Source organism: Chiloscyllium plagiosum, chromosome 27, assembly GCF_004010195.1.
Source record: "Chiloscyllium plagiosum isolate BGI_BamShark_2017 chromosome 27, ASM401019v2, whole genome shotgun sequence".
Classification (NCBI taxonomy): Eukaryota; Metazoa; Chordata; class Chondrichthyes; order Orectolobiformes; family Hemiscylliidae; genus Chiloscyllium; species Chiloscyllium plagiosum.
Window position 1 is genome coordinate 9,339,420 of NC_057736.1, and position 26,207 is coordinate 9,365,626.

Genomic DNA, 26,207 nt, shown 5'->3' on the forward strand with positions numbered 1-26,207 from the left:
AGACCAGGGAATGATCACACATCACCAAACGCAATTTTGAATTTGCCCAAGACAGAGTTACACAGCCCTAATGATCTAATATGAATTCTTCAATTGTAATGCCCAGACAGACTTTAGCTTTCAATTTGTTTATTCAACTCAGATCTAAGGAGCATCTCTTTCATAGTGCCACGATTTATTTTCATATAGCCCAATTGACTTTCATCTGTAGTATTTGTCACTAGAAGGTTTATATAGTTGCACATATAAATTCATCATTAGCAATTTGAACTTAGCTAGTGCTCCCATCCCAGTTCCTGCACTTTGCCAAGGTTTTATATACAATCACTTTTATCTTTTCTATGTATTACTGGAAAGACTGAATTTGTCATGTCTTTGAAATGTAAATTGAAAAGGTTTCAGACCTTGTCCTACATCTTTAATGAAATAGTAGCTATGGGTTTAAAATCTTGTGCTGATGGGAGATTAGCAATAGGCCATCACATATCCTTGAATACTTTTTGTCAAACAGTACATGGATGTACCTACGACAGAAGGTGCAAAACTTGACCTACTCTTGGGAAATAAGGCAGGGCAGGTGATTGAGGATTCAGTGGGGGAGCACTTTGGAGCCAGCGACCATAATTCGATGAGATTTAAAATAGTGATGGAAAAGGATAGACCAGATCTAAAAGTCGAAGTTCTAAATTGAAGAAAGGCCATTTTCGATGATATTAGGCAAGAACTTTCAAAAGCTGATTGGGGGCAGATGTTCGCAGGTAAAGGGACGGCTGGAAAATGGGAAGCCTTCAGAAATGTGATAACGAGAATCCAGAGAAAGTATATTCCTGTTAAAGTGAAAGGAAAGGCTGGTAGTTATAGGGAATGCTGGATGACTAAAGAAATTGAGGTAAAAACAATGACTGCAGATGCTGGAAATCAGATTCTGGAATAGTGGTGCTGGAAGAGCACAGCACTTCAGGCAGCATCCGAGGAGCAGTAAAATCGACGTTTCGGGCTTTTGCCCGAAATGTCGATTTTATTGCTCCTCGGATGCCACCTGAACTGCTGTGCTCTTCCAGCACCACTAATCCAGAATAAAGAAATTGAGGGCTTGGTTAAGAAAAAGAAGGAAGCATATATCAGGTATAGACAGGATAGATCGAGTGAATCCTTAGAAGAGTAAAAAGGCATTCGGAGTATACTTAAGAGGGAGGTCAGAAGGGCAAAAAGGGGAGATGAAATAGCTTTGGCAAATAGAATTAAGGAGAATCCAAAGGGTTTTTACAAATACATTAAGGACAAAAGGGTAACTAGGGAGAGAATAGGGCCTTCAAAGATCAGCAAGGCAGCCTCTGTGTAAAGCTGCAGAAAATGGGGGAGATACTAAACAAATATTTTGCATCAGTACTTACTGTGGAAAAGGATATGGAAGACATAGAAAGTAGCTAAATAGATGGTGACATCTTGCAAAATGTGCAGATTACAGAGGAGGAAATGCTAAATGTCTTGAAACACAAAGGTGGATAAATCCCCAGGACTTGACCAGGTGTACCCTAGAACCCTGTGTGAAGCTAGAGAAGTGATTGCTGGGCCTCTTGCTGAGATATTTGTATCATCGATAATCACAGGTGAGGTGCCAGAAGACTGAAGGTTGGCTAATGTGGTGCCACTGTTTAAGAAGGGTAGTAAGGACAAGCCAGGGAACTATAGACCAGTGAGCCTGACAGCGGTGGTGGGCAAGTTGTTGGAGGGAATCCTGTGGGACAGGTTGTACAGGTATTTGGAAAGGCAAGAACTGATTAGGGATAGTCAACATGGCTTTGTACATGGGAAATCATGTCTCACAAACCTGATTAATCGAGTTTTTTGAAGAAGTAACAAAGAGGATTGATGAGGGCAGAGCAGTAGATGTGATCCATATGGACTCCAGTAAGGTGTTCGACAAGGTTCCCCATGGGAGACTGGTTAGCAAGGTTAGATCTCATGGAATACAGGCAAAACTAGCCATTTGGATACAGAACTGGCTCAAAGGTAGAAGACAGAGGCTGGTGGTGGTGGAAGGTTGTTTTTCAGACTGGAGGCCTGTGACCAGTGAAGTGCCACAAGGATCGGTGCTGGGTCCTCTTCTTTTTGTCATTTACATAAATGATTTGGATGCGAGCATAAGAGGGACAGTTAGTAAGTTTGCAAATGACACCAAAATTGGAGGTGTAGTGGACAGCGAAGAAGATTACCTCAGATTACAACAGGATCTTGATCAGATGGGCCAATGGGCTGAGAAGTGTTAGATGGAATTTAATTTGGATAAATGCAAGGTGCTACATCATTTTGGGAAAGCAAATCTTAGCAGGACTTATACACTTAATGGTAAGGTCCTAGGGAGTGTTGCTGAACAAAGAGACCTTGGAGTGCAGATGTTTCAGAGAGAAAGTTCAGGCAAGAAATATCTGTTGAAGCACTGAGGATGTCACCCAGACAGGGGACGAAACGTTTGCAAGACAAATTCCCAGCTTGGCGAACAGAACCACAACAACGAGCACCCAAGCTACAAATCTTCTCCCAAACTTTGAATATCCAGCATTAGTGGAGGCAGACAATCAGCAAAATGAGCTGAGTGAACAGGAACCTACCCATAAATGTGGAATTTTGGCATGCATTTATTCCTCTGCACTGCTGGATGTTGGGCAAGAAATATATTATTGCAAATCAGGGACATTTATTTGAATCATAGGTAGAAAATATTGTGGTACCAAATTTAACAACAACATTGAAAATGAAATTAAGTAAATAATTATGAAGGAAAAAGATTGCTGGCTACAGGACAGGAACAGGAGTGGAATAAATTGTTTGCCTCCAACGAACTGACATGAGGGCTAAATGGTCTTGTATGCTTTACCACTAACATTTTATTCATGAAGGGTTTCCAAATGTGCTTATTGATGGAATATTGCCACATTAAAAATTTATCAAAAAATTACCACAATACAATTGTTATTGAATTTTTTAAAATTGTATGTTTTTCAAACTTTCACTACCATACAGGGAAGTTTGATACTTGACATTAAATTTAATGTGATCTTTGAGAAGATTGTAGCTCAGGTTGAGGTTCAGGTTGTAAGTTTGCTCGCTGACATCTTCTCAGACATTTTGTCACCATGCTAGGTTACATCATCAGCGAGCCTCCGGTGAAGTGCTGGTGTTCCGTCCTGCTTTCTATTTGTGTGTCTTGGTTGGTTGTGGTGGGTGATATCATTTCCGGTTCTTTTTCTTAGGAGTTGGTAAATGGGGTCCAAATTGATGTGTTTATTAATGGAGTTCCGGTTTGAATGCTAGGCATCTAGGAATTCCCGTGCGTGTCTCTGTTTAGCCATTCCTAGGATAGATGCGTTGTCCCAGTCAAATTGGTTTCCTTCTTCGTCTATATGTAAGTGTACTAGTGATAGTGGCTCATGTCTTTTGGTGGCTAGTTGGTGTTAGTGTATCCTGGTGACCAGTTTCCTGTCTGTTCGATGTAGGGTATTTTGTATATGACATTCTTTTTGCTGACTGTTGATACAGGGTCCTTTGGGTTCATAAGTAGCTGTTTCAGCGTGTTGGTAGGTTTGTGGACTACCATGACATCAAGGGGTCAGAGTAATCTGGTAGTCATCTCCAAGATGTCTTTGATATATGTTAGTGTGGCTAGAGTGTTTGGACATATTGTGTCTTCTTGTTTGGGTTTGTTGTTTGAGAATCAGTGGACTGTGCTCATCGGGTACCTGTTGCTCTTGAATATGCTGTATAGGTATTTTTCTTCTGCTGCTCATAGTTCCTGGGTGATGCAGTGTGTTGAGGCCCATTTAAATAATGTCCTGATGCAACTTCACTTGTGGGTGTTGGGATGATTGCTCCTGAAGTGAAGTATCTGGTCAATGAGTGTTGCTTTCCTGCAGTCCTCCATTAACTGTTGGTTCCACTGTGACATTTAGGAAGGGGAGTCTTGTTGTTCTCTTCCTCTTATGTCAGTAAGGATGTTGCTGATGATATTGTAGGTTTCCTCTAACTTGTTCCATTCCATTATGACAAAGGTGTCATCCATAAAGATAAGTGGGGGGTGTTGGATCCATCAGATTTAATTCTTTGGGGATTTCTTGTTAATTTCACCTGATTTATGGAGTTTCTTCAGTGTTGTTGTGATACAGCTTTCTAGCTGTGGAGTTGGATCTATCGCCACCTGTTGGTACATGTCGGTGAGCGTTGAGTTTGCCTTTACAATGTACTATGCTCTGTTTAAGATGATGGCCTTGCGCCCTTTGTCTGCAGGTAGGATTACAATACTTCTGTCTTTCTAGGGCTTTTCTTTCCTGTGTGTTGAGGGTGTTTCCATCTTTCTTCCTGCTTAGTGTTGATGCTACTGTTTGTTGGATGGTCTGCTGGGTTTCTTCCGTGAGTCCATTATCTTTCAGGATTGATTCCAATGCTGCTATGAAGCCCTTTTTGTCTGCGTCTAAGTAGTTGTAGTTCATCCCTCTTACTAGGATGGCTTTCTCAGTGTCTGTTAGTGGACTGATTGTTAAACAACAAACCGAAACAAGTAGACACAACACGCCAAGAGACCCTAGCCACATTACCATACATCAAAAACTTCTCGGAGATGACGACCAGACGACTCCAACCTCTAGGCATCAAGGTAGCCCACATACCTACCAAAACACAAACAGCTACTGATGAACCTAAAGGACCCTGTACCAACAACCAGCAAAACAAATGTCATATACAAAATAGTCTGCAAGGTCTGTAACAAAAACTACATTGAACAGGCAGGCAAGAAACTGGCCATCAGGACACATGAACACCAACCTTACACACAAAGACCACTTCGACTGGGACAACACTTCCATCCTAGGATAGGCTAAACAGAGACATGCACAGGAATTCCTAGAGACCCTGCATTCAAACCAAAACTCCATCAATAAACACATCGATTTGGACCCCATTTACCAACCTCTGAGAAAAAGAACTGGAGTTGATATCATCCACCTTAACAGACCAAGACACACAAATAGCAAGCGGGACAGAACATCAGCACTTGTCCGGAGGCTCACTAATGATGTTAACTAGCATGAATTAAATTGAATCGAATTGACTTTATTGTCACGTGCACCGAGGCATCGATAAGTAAACAATAAGTAAACAGCAGTGAAAACAAAAACACAGGTACAGGTGAATGTTAAGAGTTTGAGAGTCCATTCAGTATTCTAACAACAGTAGGGTAGAAACTGTTGCAAAACCAGCTGGTGCATGTGTTCAGGTTTCTGTATCTTCTCCCCGATGGCAGAAGTTGTAGAAAACCATTGCCAAGATGGGATGGATCTTTAAGAATGTTGGCAGCCTTTCCTTGACAGCGGGCCTGGTAGATGGATTCTATAGATAGGAGGTTGGCCTTTGTGATCGTCCAGGCCAAGTTCACCACTCTCTGTCACTGTCTCCGATCTTGGATGGTACAGTTGCCATACCAGGTAGTGATACATCCAGATAGGATGCTCTTGATGGCGCACCGACAAAAGTTGGCAAGGGTATTCGGCGTCATGCCAGAAATCCTCAGCTGCCCGAGGAAGAAGAGATGTTGTTGGGTCTTTGTAACCAGTGCGTCCACATGAAGAGTCCAAGAAAGCTTGTTGTGGATGACCACTTCCAGGAGCTTGACACTCTTCACTTGTTCCAACTCTGTGCTGTTAATGTGTAGGGGGCATGAGTAACATCCCGCCAAAAGTCAATAATGAGTTCCTTGGTTTTGCTGGCATGAAGAGCTAGGTTGTTCTCAATGCACCATTTTTCCAGGTGTTCCACCTCCCATCTCCAGTCTGTTTCGTCGCCATCTGAGATTCGACCAACTATGGTGGCATGGTGACGAAACATCTGAGAATTAAACCTATCAGCTCAGCAAGCAAACTTACAACCATTAAATTTAATGCTTTCAGCAAGATTAAAAACACATTGAAACTATAGTAAGATTAATGCCTTTTAGTCAACTGGCATCAATTTAAATCAAAAATAGTAACTAAATATTCTGACAGCAATGTGTCAAAAATAGCAGTGTTACTATTTTTCATAAGCCTGATAATGGCAAACTGCATAGACGTGGCAACTGGAAAAATGGGACCATAAGATGTAGGAGCTGGAGGACATTTGACCTATCAGGTCTGCTCCACCATTCAATAATCTGATAATAGAACATAGAACATAGAACAATACAGCACAGAACAGGCCCTTCGGCCCACGATGTTGTGCCGAACATTTGTCCTAGCTTCAGTTTCCTGACATTTCTCTGTAATACTTTATTTATAAAAATACTTAATGATCCATCCTCTACAACCACCTCAATGTCATAGAGATTTACAGCACGGAAACAGATCCTTCGGTCCAACTCTTCCATGCTTACCAGATATCCCAACCCAATCTAGCACCCAGCCCATATCCGTCCAAACTCTTCCCATTCATATACCCATCCAAATGCCTTTTGAAATTTTGCAGTTGTACCAGCCTCCACCACTTCCTCTGGCAGCCCATTCCACACATGCACCATCCTCCAAGTGAAAAGGTTACCTCTTAAGTCTTTTTTATATCTTTCCCCTCTTACCCTAAATCTTTACCCTCTAGTTCTGGACTCATGGATCCTATCCATGACCCTCATGATTTTATAAACCTCTATAAGGTCACCTCTCAGCCTCTGACGTTCCAGGGAAAACAGCCCCAGCCTATTCAAACACCCCCTATAGCTCAAATCCTCCAACCCTGGCAACATCCTTGTAAATCTTTTCTGAACCCTTTCAAGTTTCACAACATCATTCCTATAGGAAGGAGACCAGAATTGCACGCAATATTCCAAAAGTGGCCTAACCAATGTCGTGTACAGCCGCAACATGACCTCTCAATACTCTGACCAATAAAGGAAAGCATGCCAAATACCTTCTTCACTATCCTATCTACCTGCGACTCCACTTTCAAGGAGCTATGAACCTGCACTCCAAAGTCTCTTTGTTCAGCAACATTCTCTAAGACCTTACCATTACGTGTATAAGTCCTGCTAAAATTTGCTTTCCCAAAATGCAGCACCTCGTATTTATCTAACTTAAACTCCATCTGCTACTTCTCAGCCCATTGGCCCACCTGATCAAGATCCTGTTGTAATCTGAGGTACCCTTCTTCGCTGTCCACTACACCTCCAATTTTGGTGTCATCTGCAAACTTACTAACTATACCTCTTATGTTCACATCCAAATCATTTTTATAAATGATGAAAAGTAGTGGACCCAGCACCGAACCTTGTGGCATTCCACTGGTCACAGGCCTCCAGTCTGAAAAGCAAACCTCCACCACCACCCTCTGTCTTCTACCTTTGAGCCAGTTCTGTATCCAAATGGCTAGTTCTCCCTGTATTCCGTGAGATCTAACCTTGCTCACCAGTCTCCCATGGGGAACCTTGTCGAAAGCGTTACTTGAAGTCCATATAGATCACATCAACCACTCTGCCCTCATCAATCTTCTTTGTTACTTCTTCAAATAACTCAATCAAGTTGGTTAGACATGATTTCCCACACACAAAGCCATGTTGACTATCCCCAATCAGTCCTTGTCTTTCCAAATACATGTACATCCTGTCGCTCAGGATTCCCTCCAACATCAGGCTCACTGGTCTATAGTTCCCTGGCTTGTCTTTACCACCCTTCTTAAACAGTGGCACCACATTAGCCAACCTCCAGTCTTCCGGCACCTTACCTATGACTATCAATGATGCAAATATCTCAGCATGAGGCCCACCAATCACTTCCCTCGCTTCCCACAGAATTCTAGGGTACACCTAATCAGGTCCTGGGGATTCATCCACCTTTATGCATTTCAAGACATTCAGCACTACTTCCTGTGTAATGTGGACATTTTTCAAGATGTCAACATCTATTTCCCTACATTCTATATCTTCCACATCCTTTTTGATGGGGGCACAAGCGAGTGAAAAGCACAGCAGTTCAGGCAGCATCCAAGGAGCACATCCAAAGTTTTACCTGCACATCCACCAATATCATTTATGTATCCGTTGCTCCCGATGCAGTCTCCTCTACATTGGGGAGACTGGATGCCTCCTAGCAGAGCGCTTTAGGGAACATCTCCGGGACACCTGCACCAATCAACCACACCGCCCTGTGGCCCAACATTTCAACTCCCCCTCCCACTCTGCCAAGGACATGGAGGTCCTGGGCTTCCTACACCACCATTCCCTCATTACTCAACACCTGCAGGAAGAACGCCTCATCTTCCACCTCGGAACACTTCAACCCCAGGGCATCAATGTGGACTTCAACAGTTTCCTCATTTCCCCTTCCCCCACCTCACCCCAGTTCCAAACTTCCAGCTCAGCACTGTCCCCATGACTTGTCCTACCTGCCTATCTTCTTTTCCACCTATCCACTCCATCCTCCTCCCTGACCTATCACCTTCATCCCCTCCCCCACTCACCTATTGTACTCTATGCTACTTTCTCCCCACCCCCACCCGCCTCTCATTAATCTCCCCACCCTTCAGCCTCTCTGCCTGTATTCCTGATGAAGGGCTTTTGCCAGAAATGTCAATTTTACTGCTCCTCGGATGCTGCCTGAACTGCTGTGCTTTTCCAGCACCTCTAATCCAGAAGCTGAGTGATTTGTGCAATGATAACTGAAAGCTTCATTCACAAGTTAAAACAGAAATAAACATTGAGGGAGATTATGCTTTCAAGAAGATTTGAATAGAATTCGCAGATGGCAAGAACATAGGTGGAACATGATGTGGAAAAATTAGAGATTATCAACTTTGGTAGGAAAAACAGGGGATTTCTTAAATGGTGAGAGATCAGAAAGCACAGGTGCACAAACGGATTTAGCTGTCCTTATCGATGAGGCACTGATGGCTGACAAGCAGGTGCAGCAAGCTATCAGAAAGGTTAATAGTCCATTAGTCTTTATTGCAAGAGGATTTGAGAACAGGAGTAATGAAGCTTTGCTTCAATTGTACATGAATTTGGTTAGACCACACCTGGAGTACTTTGTGCTATTTTGATCTCCTTATATTGGGAAAGGTATGATTGTTATTGAGTGTAGGCAACAAAGGTTCACCAGATTTTGTTCCTGGGATGTGCGATATGTCGGCAGCCTCTTTTTTGGGGTGAATTTGTACTTGCAGAGTTACATTGTACTTTGCTCAAAAACTGCATGAATCCATGTAAGACTCTGTTAAATCATTTTTTTAAATTAGAATCAGTCTAAACATTATGGCGCAGACAACAGCACACAGGGGGCGAACACCTTCAACATATTATCTGGGCTGACACCAATTGTTAAAGTTAACCTAAGAATGTAACTTTTAAAAAAAGGTTTTGTGATTTACATACGAAAGAAGTGAAATTAACATGGTCATTCAAACAGATGAGAGACTTAACAAACAATCAAGGTATTTTTCAATGTATAATTTCAGTTACATCACACTGTAAACTTTTGATATAAATTCTGTGTCTTACAATTGTGTACTCCACAACCACCTGATGAAGGAGCAGCGTTCTAAAAGCTCGTGTTTCCAATTAAACCTGGTGTTGTGCGATTTTTAACTTTGTACACCCCAGTCCGACACCGGCATCTCCAAAGCATATACACAAGTAATAGTCAATCTCATGCAAAAGTTGACCCCCTACTTTTGGCCAATTAACCTGGAATTTTCCAGGTATCTCACGTAAACGTCAACCCTATTCTTTCATAGATAACAAATCAACGTCTGAGTCAGTGTGCCGGCCGTCATGTCCCGCTCCAGCTTTCCAGTCTGCCAATTGTTCTACTCCACTGCTGGTCTTCCAATCCACAGGCTGTTTTGTTCTGGTCTGGGTTTTCAGAATTACCATAATTCTTTTTTGTAAACTTTATTCCTTTAAAGATCAATTGGGCTTCTGCTAATGATAAGGTATGAATTTTGACTGAATTTTAGCCCCTCAAAAGTAGTATCCATCTAATAGTCAATCCCATATATTTAACCTTAAAAAGTAGTCAAAAAATTTTGACTATTACTCGAGTATATACGGTAGCTGTCCTGATAATTTCTTTCAAGTTACTAAAATTTTGACTCCTCTGCTGAAACTGTAAATATTTATGCTCCTGACCTGGTCTCCTTCTAGTGCCATATTTTCCTTGCAGAAACTAATTTTTAAACTTCTCACCACCAGCTATGTCCCAACTCTAGTCTGGGACAAATAATATCAACCTTTTATTCCAAAATCACTTCATTATTTTAAACTTCTCAGGAATGCTACTTAGCACATGTCACTCTTTTAAAGAACTGCTCAGCACTGGAACATGGCACATGCTTCTCTTTTGAATGGCTTCCCAGACCAGACTGAATCAGTCAATTTGGAAAATACTCCCCTTGCCCCTCTGCACAATTCCCTGGGTAATTCTGGAATTCTGGGTAATTTCTTTGTGCTTGGAATTATGGGTTACTATGCTGCTGACTTAGTGCACTGGAAGGAAACTACCACTGCCATAGCTACAACCCTTTGTGAAGTTTTTAAAGTTTAAAACAAAGACATTTTTTCCAATTATATCCCAACTCTGTGATTATTAATAAATTTCTCAAATATAATTTCATTGCTTTAAACTCCTTTTCTTAGCAACACTGCTGAGCACATGTTTCTGTATCGAAAGAACTCTCAGCACTGGAGCTTCGTACACCACTTCGCAAACAACTTCCTCAGTCTGGAATGAATCAGTCTTTAAAATTGTTGCCATATGACCTTTGTAATTCCCTCAGAATTTTGGGCAACTTCCTCATTTGGAATTAGAGATATTATAGTTTTTAATTGTTAACCCCATTGACACAGACAAACCCATTTGCAAAAACTTAAAATTTCATGATCCAAGCTTGCAGTAAAAAATATTAAAATACAGTGTCCTAGGCCCAACCAAGCTATTTTGACAATGGCTTTTCCTATATCATGGGGTCAGAAATAGAGATATGTGTAGATGATTGCACAACGGTCAGCACCATTCATGACTCGGACACTAAAGCATTTCAGGCCCAAATGGTTTGGTTCCAAGACAGCTGCAGAGTACCAGCACTGTGTTCAAGCGCCTGAGCTCTTTCTTTCTTTTTCCCCTTTGTTTAACAGGTTTTCTTCAGTGCAGCACAGGTGACAGTCCCTGCCTGACCATGATACAGGAAATGCTGATCACAGGCTGCAAACATACTTTGCCCGAGCATGTTTCAGGATCTGGCAATTGGAGACTGTGGGAGGACCCTGCCCGAGCATATTCCAGGCCCTGGTTGCGACACCAATGGTTATAGAATCAGAGGTGATAGCCTAGATCACCTCTAGGCTGTGGCTTGGCCTGGGTGCCTGTCTGGAGATAAGACTTAAATAAGACTTTATTACCTGGATATTTCTAATTCATTTTGGCTTTGTTTCCTTTATTTTTGTTTGTTTTATTCCGGTTTTGTAACCAAGACAGTGCTGACTATGTTGGTGGAGGTGAGATGGCGCTGAAGAGTGCTGACTTTCATTACAGCTGGAGTGACACGGTGAAGGGGAGTCATGCCTGGCCATAAGGCCCATGACCCACATCAGAGCACTTAATAAGGATTTTAAAGTTGGACGTTATTTCTTAATTCTTCTTCTTTTATATTCTGTGTTATGGTTTATTTTTCTGTGTTTTAAGGTGGTGTTGGAAATATCAATATTATGCAACACTTTTTACTGTATTTTGTAACAAGATACACGTGACAACAAATCAAATCAAATCAAATGCAGTAAAGACTTAGACAATATCCAGATTTTGGCTGATATGGGGTAACATTGGATGATGGTCACCTCCAACAAGAAAGAATCTAAACATCAGCTCTTGACATACAATGTCGTCATCATCATTGAATCCCCCATTATTAATATCACTGGGGTTACCACTGCCCAAGAAAATAAATTGCACTGGTCATACAAATGCACATTCTCAATAATCACAACTCAGAGGCTAGGATACTGCAGTCACTGATAACTCCTGATTCCCCAAAGACTGCCCACCAACTGTAAAGCACAAGTCAGAAATGTGGTGGATTATGCCCTTGCTGTCTGGATAAGTGCAGCTCCAACAACACAAAAAATATCTTGCTACGAACCAAGACAAAGCAACCCACGTGATTGGCACCACATCCTCAAATACCCACTCCCTCCACCACCACATACTGAGTAGCAGTGATGTGTACTGTTCAAAGTTCCTTAGATAGCACCTTACAAATCACTCAAGAAGGATGTACAAGAGCACCTGCTTTTTCTGCAAGCGAGTCACCATTTTGACCCGGAAATATTTCACTGTTTCTTCTGTGTCTTTGGATCAAAAAACTGGAGCTCTCTCTCGAACAGCACTCTACTTACAGGAATGTGGTGGTTCAAGCAAGCTGCTCCAACCGCCTTCTCAAGGACAACTAAGGTTGGGCAATTAATCCTGGCCCATGCAGAGACACCATATCCTATATATGAAATTTTTAAAAATCCAATATTTCTCAGTCACACAAATACCTTGTGGACTTCCATCACGTGCAAGCCTGTCATGCTGCATCTGCTTAACAGGAAATTAATTCCTTGCTGATATTAAGACCTAAGTCGGTTATTAGGATGCTAAAGGTAACAAAGCAAACAGATGCTGTGAACTAATTTCATACATTTTTAATAGAATTAACTAAAAAGAAGAGTCAGTCAGAGGAGGAATGTTTTATGCTTGGTGGTTGGTTGAAATAAAACTAATTGAAAAATGTATGCCTGAACACTCAAGAACTTATAGTGAACAATACTGTTCACAGAGGATGACTCAATCAAAATGCAAGGTTTTAGGGAATGATTATCTAGCCATGTTTTCTAAATGTGCACCTTATTTCTTGCGGAACAACAGAAAGTGCTCACATGGACCAAGGTTACACTACCAAAGAGATGACGACAAATGCCTTCACTACCATATCGAAACAGGACCATTAGTTAGCGCTAATTTTTGTGGATAACATTTCCTGGCCCAGGTCCTGGGCCTCCTCCACAGCCAAAACCCTAACCACCTGATGCCTGGAGGAGAGGTAATGTTAAAAAATTAAATTGGACTATCTCTCTGCACATTAGTGTAATATTAAAGGGTTAAACTGTACTGTCTTCCTCCAGAAGCTGAACATTCTGGAAGTGGGTGGGGACGACATTCATGCAGGAATGCAAGTGACTCCCATTTCATTTAGATAGTCATTTACTACTACTACTCTCCTACCATTATCAAAATTAAACTCTCATTCAGCCCCTTCCATTAGAAATGCTTTCATAAACATCCCCAGTCAATCAAATTCATTTGCGCGATCATCCCGCGATACTGAAGCATATCACACCTACATTGTCTGGGGAAGTAGCAGAGGCAGAAGTCATTTGCAGGGCCACCCCGAAGTTAGAACATATCACACCTACGTTGTCTTGGTGAATCACGGAGTCTGGAAACCTTTTGCATATGATTCCCCAAGATTAGGGCATTTACATTTACATTATCTCCAAGGATGACCTCATCCCACCCTTGTACCTGGGGTAACATGGGGGAGTGGCCAGAGTAGCTGGAAGCAATACCAACTGACCTGTATAAAGGGGATGTGTTTTCTTTGTTTGGGGCCTCGACTTTGCACAACCAGTGAAGAGTGTCAGAGGGGTCACCTGGCTTGTACAAGCTTTAATAAACTTTAACTGTTTGCAGAAGTTAGTGTGTGCGAATTGCATCTCATGTGTGAAACCTCGGGAATAGAACCTAACAGAGAAATGACTCATCTTCTGCCTTGGGACTCTTCAACCACACAGGATCAATGTGAGTTTCACCAGTTTCCTCATTTCCCCTCCACCCACCTTATCCCAGATCCAGCTTTCCAACTCATCACTGCCCTCCTGAACTGTCCTACCCATCCATCTTCCTTCCCACATATCCAATCCACCCTCCTCTCCAACCTATCACCATCACCCCCAACTTCATCTACCTATTGCATTCCCAGCTACCTTCCACCCAGTCCCACTCTCCATTTATCTCTCAGCCCCCTTGGACCACAAGGCTCATTCCTGATGAAGGGCTTATGCTCAAAACATCAGTTCTCCTGCTCCTCGGATGCTGTCTGACCAGCTGTGCTTTTCCATCACCACAGTCTTTGACTCTGATCTCCAGCATGTGCAGTCCTCACTTTCTTCCAGATAAAATTCATCAAAAACACGTACTAACTGCTTATGTAGCATGGTCAGATTTGGACAAGTTTAGAAAGAGTTAAGATAAGCCATAGTATTAAGGGCTTAGATGTAGTGGAATTTGTTAAGTACGTTCAGGAATGTTTCCTCAAGCAGTATATGGAGGATCCTACTCAGAAAGGGGCAAAACTCGACATACTCTTGGGAAATAGGGCAGGACAGGTGACCGAGATGACAGTGGGGGAAGCACTTTGGGACCAGCATCCATAGTTCTATTAATTTTAAAATAGGTATGGAGAAGATCAAGTGCTAAAATGGGGCAAGACAAAATTTTGATAGAAATTAGACAGGAGCTTGCAGGTACTGATTGGAGTAGTTTGTTTGCAGGCAAAGGGATCTCCAGCAAGTGAAATAGCTAGAGTTCAAGGTCTATGTGCTCCTGTGAGGGTGAAAGGCAAGGTAAACAGCAATAGGGAACCCTGGATGACAAGAGATAGTGGCTTTCACCAGAAAAAGGAGGTTTGAACAGGTCGAGGTAGCGGGATTAAGGGAATTCCTGGAGGTACATAGCGGATACAGGAATTTACTGAAGGAGGAAATCGGGAGATAGCGGCATGAGATAGCTTTGGCTGAGAAGATTACAGTGAATCCAAAGAGGTTCTTTAAGTATATTAAAAAGGAGAAAGAATAACTAGAGAGAGATTAGGACCTGTCAAGGACCAAAGTGGACGTGTGTGTGTAGACCCGCAAGAGATGGTCGAGGTCCTCAATAAATATTTTCGCCTCTGTTTACTGTGGAGAAAGACAAAGACTTGGGAAAGTTAGTAGTCATATCCTGGGGTCAGTCCATATCACATTAGGGGTAGTGTAAGACATATTAGAATGTATGAAGGTGGATAAATCTCCTTGTCCTGACCAGATATATCCAAGAACACTGCAAGGGGCTAAAAAAAACATGGGAGCCCTGGCTAATATTTTTGCATCATTGTTAGCCACAGGTGAGGTCCCAGAAGACTGGAGAGTAGTGATTGTTGTGCTCTTATTCAAGAAGGGCAGCAAAGAAAAAGCTGTGGACTACAGACCAGTAAGCCTAACCTCTGTGGTAGGTAAGTTACTAGATAAGATTCTGAGAGATGTGATATACATGCATTTACAAAGGTAGGGTTTGATTAGGAGTATATTACTTCATGTATGGGATATTATGCCTCACAAATTTGTTAAGAGTTCTTTGATGAAGTAACCTGGAAGTTTTATGAGGGCAGGACAGTAGACGTGGTCTATATGTCTATATGGATTTCAGTAAGGACTTTGATAAGATTTCACATGGTAGGCTGCTCTGGAAGGTTAGATTGCATGGAACCCAGGAGGAGCTGGCAAACTAGGTACACAATTGGCTTGATGGTAGGAAGCAGAGGGTAATAGTGCAAGGATGCATGCCAGACTGGAGGCCTTTGACTAGTGGATTGCCTCGGGGGTTAGTGCTGGACACATTGATATAATTAACAACTAGCAATGATTATGATGAGAATGTACAAGGCATAATTAGGAAGTTCGCAGATGGCATATGTGGTATCATGGACGGCAAGGAAAGTTATCAGAAAATGCAGCAGGACCTTGATCAGTTGGCAAGTGGGCCGAGAAATGGCCGTTGGAGTTTAATATGGATAAGTGCAAGGCCTTGCATTTTGGAAAGTCAAATCAAGGTAGGAGTTTCTTGGTGAATGGTAGAGTCTTAAGGACTGTAGTGAAACAGAGGGACCAAGGAGTTCAGTTACATGGTTCTCAAAATGGAGTCACAGGTAGACAGGGCAACGAAGGTAGCTTCTGGCACACTGGCCTTCATCAGTCAGGGCACTGAGCATAGAAGTTGGGAAGATATGTTGCAGTTGTACGGGACATTGGTGAGGCCGCACTTGGAATATTGTGTTCAGTTTTAGTCACCTTGCTATAGGAAGTATGTTATTAAACTGGAAAGAGTTCAGAAGGAATTTATAAGGATGACGCCAGGACTCAATAGTCTGAGTTACAAGGAGAGGTTGAACAAGCTAGGACTTTTTCTTTCAAGCTTCAGAGAATGAGGGGGGATCTTATGATCTTATACACTTCTATAACAGGCATGGATAGGGTCAATGTACTGTCTTTTTCCCAGGGTGCTGGGCTACTAGAGAAAGTGGTCGAAGTGGGTACATTAACAACATTTAAAAAGCATTTGGACAAATATATGGATAGGAAAGATTTAGAAGGATATGGGCTAAATGCAGGGAAACAAGGTTAGAGTGGTTGGCATTTTGGTCGGCACGGACCAGTTTGGGCCGAAGGGCCTGTCTATATGACTCTGAGTTCATAAGAAGGTACATAATGGGAGTTCAGTAGATTGTATGCAAGACTGCAAACATTTCACACTGTGCTGGCATTTCAGTTGTTAGACAGTGCTAAAATATGGAATACGGACAGACTTCTATGCTTGAAAAGAGTAACATTTAAAATGAGCACACACTGCTAAAACAAATGGCAGAAACACTAAAAAAATCCTCTGAAAGTATTTCTTTCCAGCAATGTTCAGGTGCAAAGGGTACAATCAGCAATATGACAGAAAATATAGGCCACAATGTCAATGAACTTGTGAAACCATTGAGATACAGGTTGCAGGCAATAGTACAGAAGGACAATCTTTAAAATCAAGAAACATTTGGGTTTTACAGTAAGAGAATGAATCCTGGAAACACCAAGGATCTGGTGAATCAATCACTCAGATGCAATTCAAAATAACATTATGCCACAAGGGAACAAAAGTCAATTTCAAATACAGAACTAAAGCAATATTTGTGCCTTTTCAACCCTACACCAGGTAAATTAAGCTCATATCCAAAACCATGTTCCCTCGGGATTGTAGATGAATGTAATCTTGTCCTTGAGTTTGACCAATTTGTTTCAATGTTTTTCTGGTCTGTAGTTATCATAGTGCGTTAATTGACTTCTTTCACATAATTTTCATTCCCACTATCATATTAAAACTGAAATAAAGCACCTAACATTCCTTCACTATTCACATGCTCATAGCAGCCTAATAGAGAACATAGAAGCTCTTAATTTTCTTAATATTCTGATTACCAACTTAAATGATACCCACTATGAATAATGTTGTCAAATTTAGGCAACCAGTCAACTATCTCCCAGAATGCAGTCACCTCTTTACAAATGTCTCCATCAATGAAAGGACACAACATCTGGCTCATACAATGTGAGGCCATAATTTAGCCACCTTTCATTAGTAGCATATAAATCTGTTTACATTCCAGGAAATTCATCAGGGCCACATTTCACTGATAAAACAATGCCTTCAGGCAGTATTAGCCTAACTGAAACATTGCGACTGCTCAAAGGGCTGCTGCCCATCACATACCAATTGACTTCTCAAACACTAATGATCAAGTCAATTGCTATAACGTTTGGCAAAACCAGCATTTTGTTGTGCCTTTGAAAAAGAAGAAAAAAATCTGAGAAAGTGAAATCATGATTTCGTCATACACAGATTATGGAAAAGTTTAAAAGTGAGATACATGCATAGATGTTCAAGCTCCTTGAATCACAAGTCATGGATCAAATCTATTCTATGCACAGTAGATACTTCCAAGACCTCAAATATTAAGACATGCAGGATTCGGATGCAGCATGGGATGTCTACAAACTCAAAGATGATTTCATTCTACGAAAGAATTCCTTACCATTTGCAAGCATGGCAAAAACTCAAAGACATGACGGAGAACAATGTTAACACATTACCAAAATACCTTGTACAAATTTCAATTGAAGCCAGTTGTTGAGAAGTACTGGCATGTTTACATTTCATGCTCTTGGAAATCCATAAAAAGATGAGTTTTAACAAACAATTTGGAAATACAGTATTTAGCTGTCATCCCATTTTCCACTTATTCCACAGGGTGGCAATTACAGTTTTTCGATAATGCTTAAACATACAGATGATAAAGTTTCTTTTTACATTAATACTATACAAACAGGACCACAGAACAGCTATGAATAAAATATGCACTTGGCATTTCCTACACAAATTAATAAACCGGAAGCTTGTGAACAATTAGTCTCATGAATGAAGACATTTGACTTCCCCATAGCTCATCATTGTAACACCTTTTCCATTCTGAAGTTCCATTTTTGCCCTACTACATGATTTCAAATCAACTTTCAGCAACAACACATCGACCACCTCCTGTATCTGGTACAGCCCTGCCTCAAAACAGTCAAATACAGTACTGACCTTGACTACAGGTGACAAGGTTACATAGTTACAATTGTCATCATGAGGGGATGGGGAAATGGGTGTGGATCATGTCAAAACAAGGTTAGTGGGCCTGCACTCGGGGTGCTGAGTATTCTTATCCTCCTTGGCATATCGACAGATCCACTGTTCACAGCATTTTGCTTTTATTTCTGATTAAGTTACCAGACTCAAAATGTTAACTCTGCTTTCTTCCCACAGATGCTGCCAGCCCTGCTGAGTTTCATCAGGAAATTCTGTTTTGGTTTTTACAATGTTATTGAGGAAATTTGCAGTTATCATCCAGTATACCCTAATTAGACCATATGTCACAGAAGCAAAAATTACGCCATTCAGCCCATCGAGTCTGCTCCACCATTCGATCATGGCTGATAGATTTCTCAACCCCATTCTCCTGCTTTCCCCCCATAACTCTTAATCTCCTTGACAATCAAGAACCTATCTATCTCCGTTTTAAATATACTCAATGACCTGGCCTCTACAGCCTTCTGTGGCAGTGAATTCCATAGACTAACCACACTATGGCTGAAGAAATTTCTCTATCTCCATTCTGGAAGTTCTTACCTTTACTCTAAGGCCTCAGGTCCTAGTCTCTCCTACCAATAGAAACATCTTCCCGACATCCACTCTGTCCAGGCCATTTAGTATTCTGTAAATTTCAATTAGATCCTCCACTCATCCTTCTAAATTCCATCGAGGACAGTCCCAGTGTCCTCATATGTTAAGCTGTTCATTCCTGGGACCATTTTCATGAACGTCCTCTGAACACGCTCCAAAGCCAGTACATCTTTCCTGAGGACCCACTTCGACAGTGCAGCGAGGAGAGAAAGAGGAGTGAAGTGAGGGCTGATGGGAAGGATAAGTTTTCCCACTTAAAAAGGCACTTACCTCGGGAGTCAGGCCTCCATTTTGACAGTGTGGCAAGGAGAGAAGGAGGAGTGAAGCGAGGGCTGCCGAGAAGGTAAGGGCTTAATTTATATTTGGGCAATGGCTAAACCAGAGATACTACAAGTGTAGTACCTCCCTCCCTCCTGCCCCCCCACCCCCCAACCGGAAGAAAAAGACTCAGTAAGGTAAGGCTTTTATTTTTTCTTTATCTTTCTTTTTCATATATTTAAGTGCATTGTTTGGTTTTAGTTAATTCATATAAAGCTAAGTTTACAATGTCAGGGGACCTCAGATCCATGGCATGTGCCTCTTGCTTGATGTGGGAGCTTAGGAACGTGTCTGACGTTCCTGACTCTTACACTTGGAAGAAGTATGTCCAGCTGCAGCTTTGGTTTGACCGCATGACGGCTCTGGAGCTGCGGATGGACTCACCGTGGAGCATTCGTAATGCTGAGATGGTCATGGGTAGCATGCTTAGTGAACTGGTCACACTGCAGGTTAGAATTGCTGAAGGAGACAGTGAATGGGTGACCAAAAGACAGGAAAAGAGTAGGAAGGCCGTGCAGGTGTCCCCTGCGGTCATCTTCCTCCAAAACAGGTATACCGTGCTGTTCAGAAGGGCAGGAAAAAGACTCGTAGGGCCATAGTCATAGGGGATTCTATTGTGAGGGGAGCAGATAGGCGGTTCTATGGCCGAAAATGGGACTCCCGGATGGTATGTTGCCTCCCAGGTGCTCGGGTCAAGGATGTCACTGATCGGCTGCAGAGGGGAGGGTGAACAGCCAGTTGTCTTGGTGCATATAGGCACCAACGACATAAATAGAAAACAAGATGAGGTCCTGAAAGAAGAATTCAGGGAGCTAGGAGAGAAGTTAAAGCGGAGGACCTCAAAGGTAGTGATCTTGTGATCAGCGCCACGTGCTAGCCAGCATGGAAATGAAAAAATAGGCAGGATGAACATGTGGCTTGAGAGATGGTGTAGGAGGGAGGGATTCAGATTTGTTGGACATTGGGACCGGTTCTGGGGAAGGTGGGACTATTATAAAATGGAGGGTCTACATCTGAACCAGACTGGAACCAATGTTCTTTGGGGAGTTTTTGCTACTGCTGTTGGGGAGGTTTTAAACTAATGTGGCAGGGGGCTGGGAACCAGAAGAGAAAACAAGTAGGCAGCGAGGTGGAGACTGTAAGAATTATGAAGATAGCATTAATAAAGGGAAGAGTAGGCAGAGAGCAGATGATCGCAAAAGAACTGGTGGCTTGAAATGCATCTACTTTAATGCAAGGAGTATAGTGTGTATAAAGCAGATGAACTTAGGTCTTGGATTGGTGCCTGGGAGTATGACATTATTGCAATCACAGAGACTTAGTTGAAGGAAGGGCATGATGATGGGCAACTAAATGTTCCAGGATATAGACGCTTCAGACAAGTCTGGATGGGGTAGAATTTGTAAGAAGCATCCAGGAGAGTTTTCTAGAGCAGTATGTCAATAGTCCAACGAGCAAAGGGGCCATATTGGACCTGGTACTGGGGACCGAGTCAGGACAAGTGGTAGAAGTTGCGTTGGGGGATTTCTTTGGGAACGGTGACCACAATTCTGTAAGTTTTAGAATACTCGTAGATAAAGAAGAGAGTGGTCGTAAGGGAAGAGTACTAAACTGGGCCAAGGCCAATTATATCAAAGTTAGGCAGGAGCTCAGATATGTGGATTGGACACAGCTATTTGAAGGGAAGTCGACATTTGAGATGTGGGAGGCTTTCAAAGATAGGTTAAAGATAGTGCAGGACAGACATGTCTCGTTGAAGGCAAAGGATAGGAAGGGCAAGATTCGTGAACCGTGGATGACAGGAGAAATTATACGACTAGCCAAGAGGAAAAAGGAAGCGTACATAAGGTCTAGGCAGCTAAGAACAGAACGGGTCCTGGAGGAATATCGGAAGAATAGGCCAAGTTTTAAACGAGGAATCAAGTGGACTAAAAGGGGTCAAGAAATAGCTTTAGCGAGCAGAATTAAGGAGAATCCCAAAGCATTTTATTCTTATATAAGAAGCAAGCGGGTAACTAGAGAAAGGATTGGTCCACTAAAGGATAACGAAGGAAGGCTGTGTGCCGAACCTGAGCGAATGGGTGAGATTCTGAATGATTACTTTGCATCAGTGTTCACTGAGGAGAGGAACATGATGAATGTTGAGATTAGAGATAGAAGTTTGATAGTCTGGATCACATTGACATAAGTAGGGAAGATGTTTTGGGTAGGCTAGAGATTATTAAGGTGGACAAATCCCCAGGTTTGGCCGCATTTAGAATACTGTGTACAGTTCTGTTTGCCACATTACCAAAAGGACGTGGACATTTTGGAGAGGGTGCAGAGAAGGTTTATGAGGATGTTGCCTGGTATGGAAGGTGCTAGCTATGAAGAAAGGTTGAGTAGGTTAGGTTTATTTTTATTAGAAAAAAGGAGATGGGGGGGACCTGATTGAGATTTACAAAATCATGAAGGGTATAGAAAAGGTGGATAGAGACAAGCTTTTTCCCAGGGTGAAGCATTCAATAACGAGAGGTCACTCTTTCAAGGTGAGAGGTGGAAAGTTTAAGGGAGATACACACGGCAAATACTTCACACAGAGGGTGATGGACATTTGGAACGCATTGCCAGCAGAAGTTGTAGAGGCAGGCGCGGTAGATTCATTTAAGATGCGTCTGGAGAGATGCATGAGTAGGTGAGGAGCAGAGGGATACAGATGCTTAGGAATTGGGCGACAGGTTTAGACAGTTGATCCAGATCGGCTCAGGCTTGGAGGGCTGAAGGGCCTGTTCCTGGGTTGTAAATTTTCTTTGTTATATCAGGCCCAAAACTGCATATAATACTCAAAATGTGGTTTGATCAGAGCCTTATAGAGACTCAGAAGTACATCCCTGCTTCTATATTCAAGTCCTCTCAAAATAAATACCACAATTGCATTTGCCTTCCTAACTACTGACTCAACCTGCGAGTTTACCTTGAGAGAATCCTGGACTAGAACTCCCAAGTCTCTTTGCACTTCAGACTTCTGAATTTTCTCCCCATTTGGAAAACAGTCCGTGCTTCTACTTTTCTTACCAAAGTGCATGACCTCACGCAGTCCCATGTTGTTCTCCATCTGCCACTTCTTTGCCCACTCTCCTAACCTGTCCAAATTCTTCTGCAGCCTGCCTGGCTCCTCAATACTAACTATCCTTCTACCTATCTTTGTATCACATGCAAACCTAGCCAGAATGCCCTCAGATTCTTCATCTAAATCATGAAGGAAAAGTGAAAAGCTGTGGTCCCAATACAGACCCTCGCGAACACCACTTGTCAGCAGCTACCATCCTGAGAAAGACCCTTTTATCCCTACTCTCTGGCTGTTTTCTGCCGGACAATCTTCTATCCATGCTAGCACCTTGCCTCTAACACCATGGATCCTTCTCTTACTCAACAGCCTCCTGTGTGGCACATTGTCAAATGCTTTTTTGAAGTCCAGATAGATAAGATCCATTGGCACTCCTTAGTCTTACCTGCTTGTTTCTTACTCAAATAATTCTAGCAGATTTGTCAGGCATGACCTCTCCTTGATGATTGCAAACTGTTCTGCACCATTCACAACTCCTAAGATACTGAAGTGGTCAATGTCCAAATGCAGCAAGGCTCAGACAACATCCAGGCATGTAAGTGGCAAGTAACATGCATGCCATACAATTGCCAGGCAATAACTGTCTTCAATAAGAGACAGTTGGAGATATGGTCATCATTACTGATATTAGTGACTTACTTTGCTCCATATTTCTTTAACAATCTAACCCATGACACTCAATTGCACGACCATCACTGAATCCGCTATCAACATCCTGGGATTAGCGCTGACCAGAAAGTGAACTAGCCATATAAACGCAATGCTACAAGAGCAGGTCAGAGGCTAGGAGTACTGCATTTCCTGACTCCCTAAAGCCTGTCCATCATCTACAAGACAGAAGTGAAGTTTTTGATGGAATACTCCCCACTTGTCTGGATGAGTGCAGATCCAAAAACACTCAAGGGCATCAGAATACATGGGAACACCACCACCACCAAATTCCTGTCCAAACCACACATCATCCTGACATTGCCATTCTTTCATTGTTGGTGGACTAAAGTCCTGGACTCCTTCCCTAATGACAAGGTTCACAGCCAGTGAGTGATTTTATTTTTAAAATGACACTACAGCGACAATGTGATTGATTCTTGAATACTTTCAAATTGTATCAAAAGCCACTCACCAGTATTCAAGAAGGCAGTTCACCACCAGCTTCACAAGGGCAATCACTGATGGGTGATAAACTGTGTGCCAGAAATGCCTGTATGCCACAAATCAATAAGAACGCTATCCAAACATGATGTGGAGGTACCGGTGTTGGACTGAGGTGGACAAATTAAAATTCACACAACACTAGGTTATAGTCCAACAGGTTTATTTGGAAGTACTAGCTTTAGGAGTGCTGCTTCTTCATTAAGTAGCTATGGAACAGGATCATCAGCTGTTCCACAGTTACCTGATGAAGGAGCAGTGCTCTGAAAGCTAGTACCATGTACTTCCAAATAAACTTGTAACACTATCCTAACAATTTACCTTGATAGAATTTTAAATCCAAAACCAGGTTGTAGTTATTGTGCCAATGCTTTGACATAGTTCTTTCTTTAAACAGAAAATGTTAAAACCAACTAATACAAGTTCTGAACTGTATAATGAACCAAAACTTTCACGTTAAATTTATCTAAATTACAAACGTTTTTGCCATTGCAATCAGATAAATTTCAAATTGTGGTACGGACATTAAACATATAACAAGAAAGGTAATAACTAGAGTTTATTCTATTCCTAAACGTTGTTGAGCTGCAGGAGTTAACTTCGCTCCAGCTTACTATGCAGAGGCACACAACTTTGCAGGAAGTGTATACTGAGCTCACGAGAGTGCGCGTGCGATCTTGTCACTGAATACTCACTATTTGGCAGAGGACACTCGGGGCCTGAGTCCTGGCTGCCCCATCGAACCTACTTCTTCCGGAACGCGCACAACAGTGAACTCTACCAAAGCACTAACTAATTGGCATAGGAAAATACTAGGCGATAAATCTTCAGCTACAAACCGGGCAGCATCGATTTCACAAAGCTGACTTGCCCCAATGTCCGCTTTCATCGCCCTTGTTTAGTCGCTATGAGTTAACGGCCACCATTGCAGGACCACATTGCACGCTGGGATTCCGTGTTCCCCGCCCCTTCAGCGGTCACATGACCCTAACAGTACTCCTTCCCGCCAGTGGGGTGTGTGCAATCTACTGAAAGGTGCCGTGTGTGGATGGGGGAGATTGCTCCAGTGGTCAACAATTCTCAGTGTCATCAAACCAAGACAAAGGTGCCCTATGAAGTATTCTTTTGTTTTAAGAGAGGTGTAGTTACTTTAAGCCTGTTAGCTGTTGACTAAAGTAAACTTATGAATTTAAATGTTGTTTTCTTCTTTTCAAATCCCTCCAGTTTAGAATAACAGGGACCTTATTGAAACATGCGTACTGTAACATTATTTATATCTAAATATAATTTATTTAGAGTTTGGATGTTGAACTCGTGGCATGAAAGCTTAAGTCAGTGTGCATGAGGGGTTTGATGATTAACTTCACTGTATTTTTGAAACTTCTTAAAAACTATTATGAGAGTGATACATCCTTCAATGTTAGTGTGAATTTGTTTGTATTGGGAGACTTTTGCCAGCAGATAGACTAAACATTGAAAAGATAAGTTTTTCTGACAATTGGCAATGGATTTATAGATTCTTAATTCCAGATATATATTGAATTCAAGTTCCACCTTTTACCATGATGGGATTTGAACCCAGGTTCCCAGGACATTACCTGGATTTCTGGGTTAACAGTCCAGTGAAACTATCACTAGGCCATTGCATCTCCTCATTAGTGCATTACTCAAGGTGGAGGAAAAGAAATTTGGGAATGTAAACTAATTTATGGTAATGAAGAATTCAAATTTTCATTCCTGAAAATTTAAAGCCTTATCTAGCTTCAGTAAAGGTGCAGTCCTGGTAGATATATAGGAAATCTCTCAGTTACAGATAGGAAGATAGTCAGATGGAAAATGGCAAGGCATTGGTTGGAATGGAAAATCTTTGATAGTCGAGGCACTAATTTTAGAGAACAGATGGAGAGATGCCAAAATAATAAAACAGAAAGGTTAGAATCAGGAAACTTAAGGAAATAAATGTGTTTTCATTGTAATAAGACTGGACATACAATTGCTGGAAGTTAAATGGGAGACCGATTTGAAGTTGTAGGAATGTCGAAGTAATCTCCAGAATGGGGGAATCACAAAAAGAAATAAGTATTCAAACTGTAGTGGTAGTACAAAGAATGTGTTTTCTTAGAAGTGTACTAAGAAGGACAGAGTTCAGGATGGTCATGACGATTTCTTATTGAATATCCACAAGGAGAATCAGACCGCTGGAGATTGAGTATTTTATCTCAAAGATCCTTCCTTATGTTTTGAATTAATGAGGTAAACCTGTAGGGATATTGAGTAACATTAGCACAAGTCAGTTATTGATGTGGATTGATGTCTTCCAGAAGGCATAACAAAGGAGAAGTATTCACTGGAGATCTACACTGAGTGTAGAAACCAATCGCATTGTACAGAGATGGATTAAAGAGTTATCTGGTAAATGGAGGTTATTGTAGGAATTGTGAATGAAAATTCTTTTCAAAGAAGTTGATTTCATTTTGGGTAGTGACATGGCTGGTTCAAGA

At 41.8% G+C, this 26,207-nt stretch overlaps 1 protein-coding gene across 3 annotated transcripts in view; it reads right to left on the reverse strand.

The window, feature by feature from the left end:
- The window catches only part of LOC122563517 (eyes absent homolog 3-like), a 67,449-nt gene extending 42,812 nt beyond the window's left edge, over positions 1 to 24,637 (reverse strand). The window contains exon 1 of one of the 3 annotated variants that reach the window (XM_043717338.1): positions 24,578 to 24,637. In XM_043717338.1, the coding sequence (XP_043573273.1) occupies positions 24,578 to 24,595 (18 nt within the window). In that variant the 5' untranslated portion in view covers positions 24,596 to 24,637. Of the gene's footprint in view, positions 1 to 24,401 lie in introns of all 3 variants that reach the window. The other 2 variants (XM_043717340.1, XM_043717339.1) reach the window with 2 other exon arrangements.
- Between the last annotated feature and the right edge of the window lie 1,570 nt (positions 24,638 to 26,207).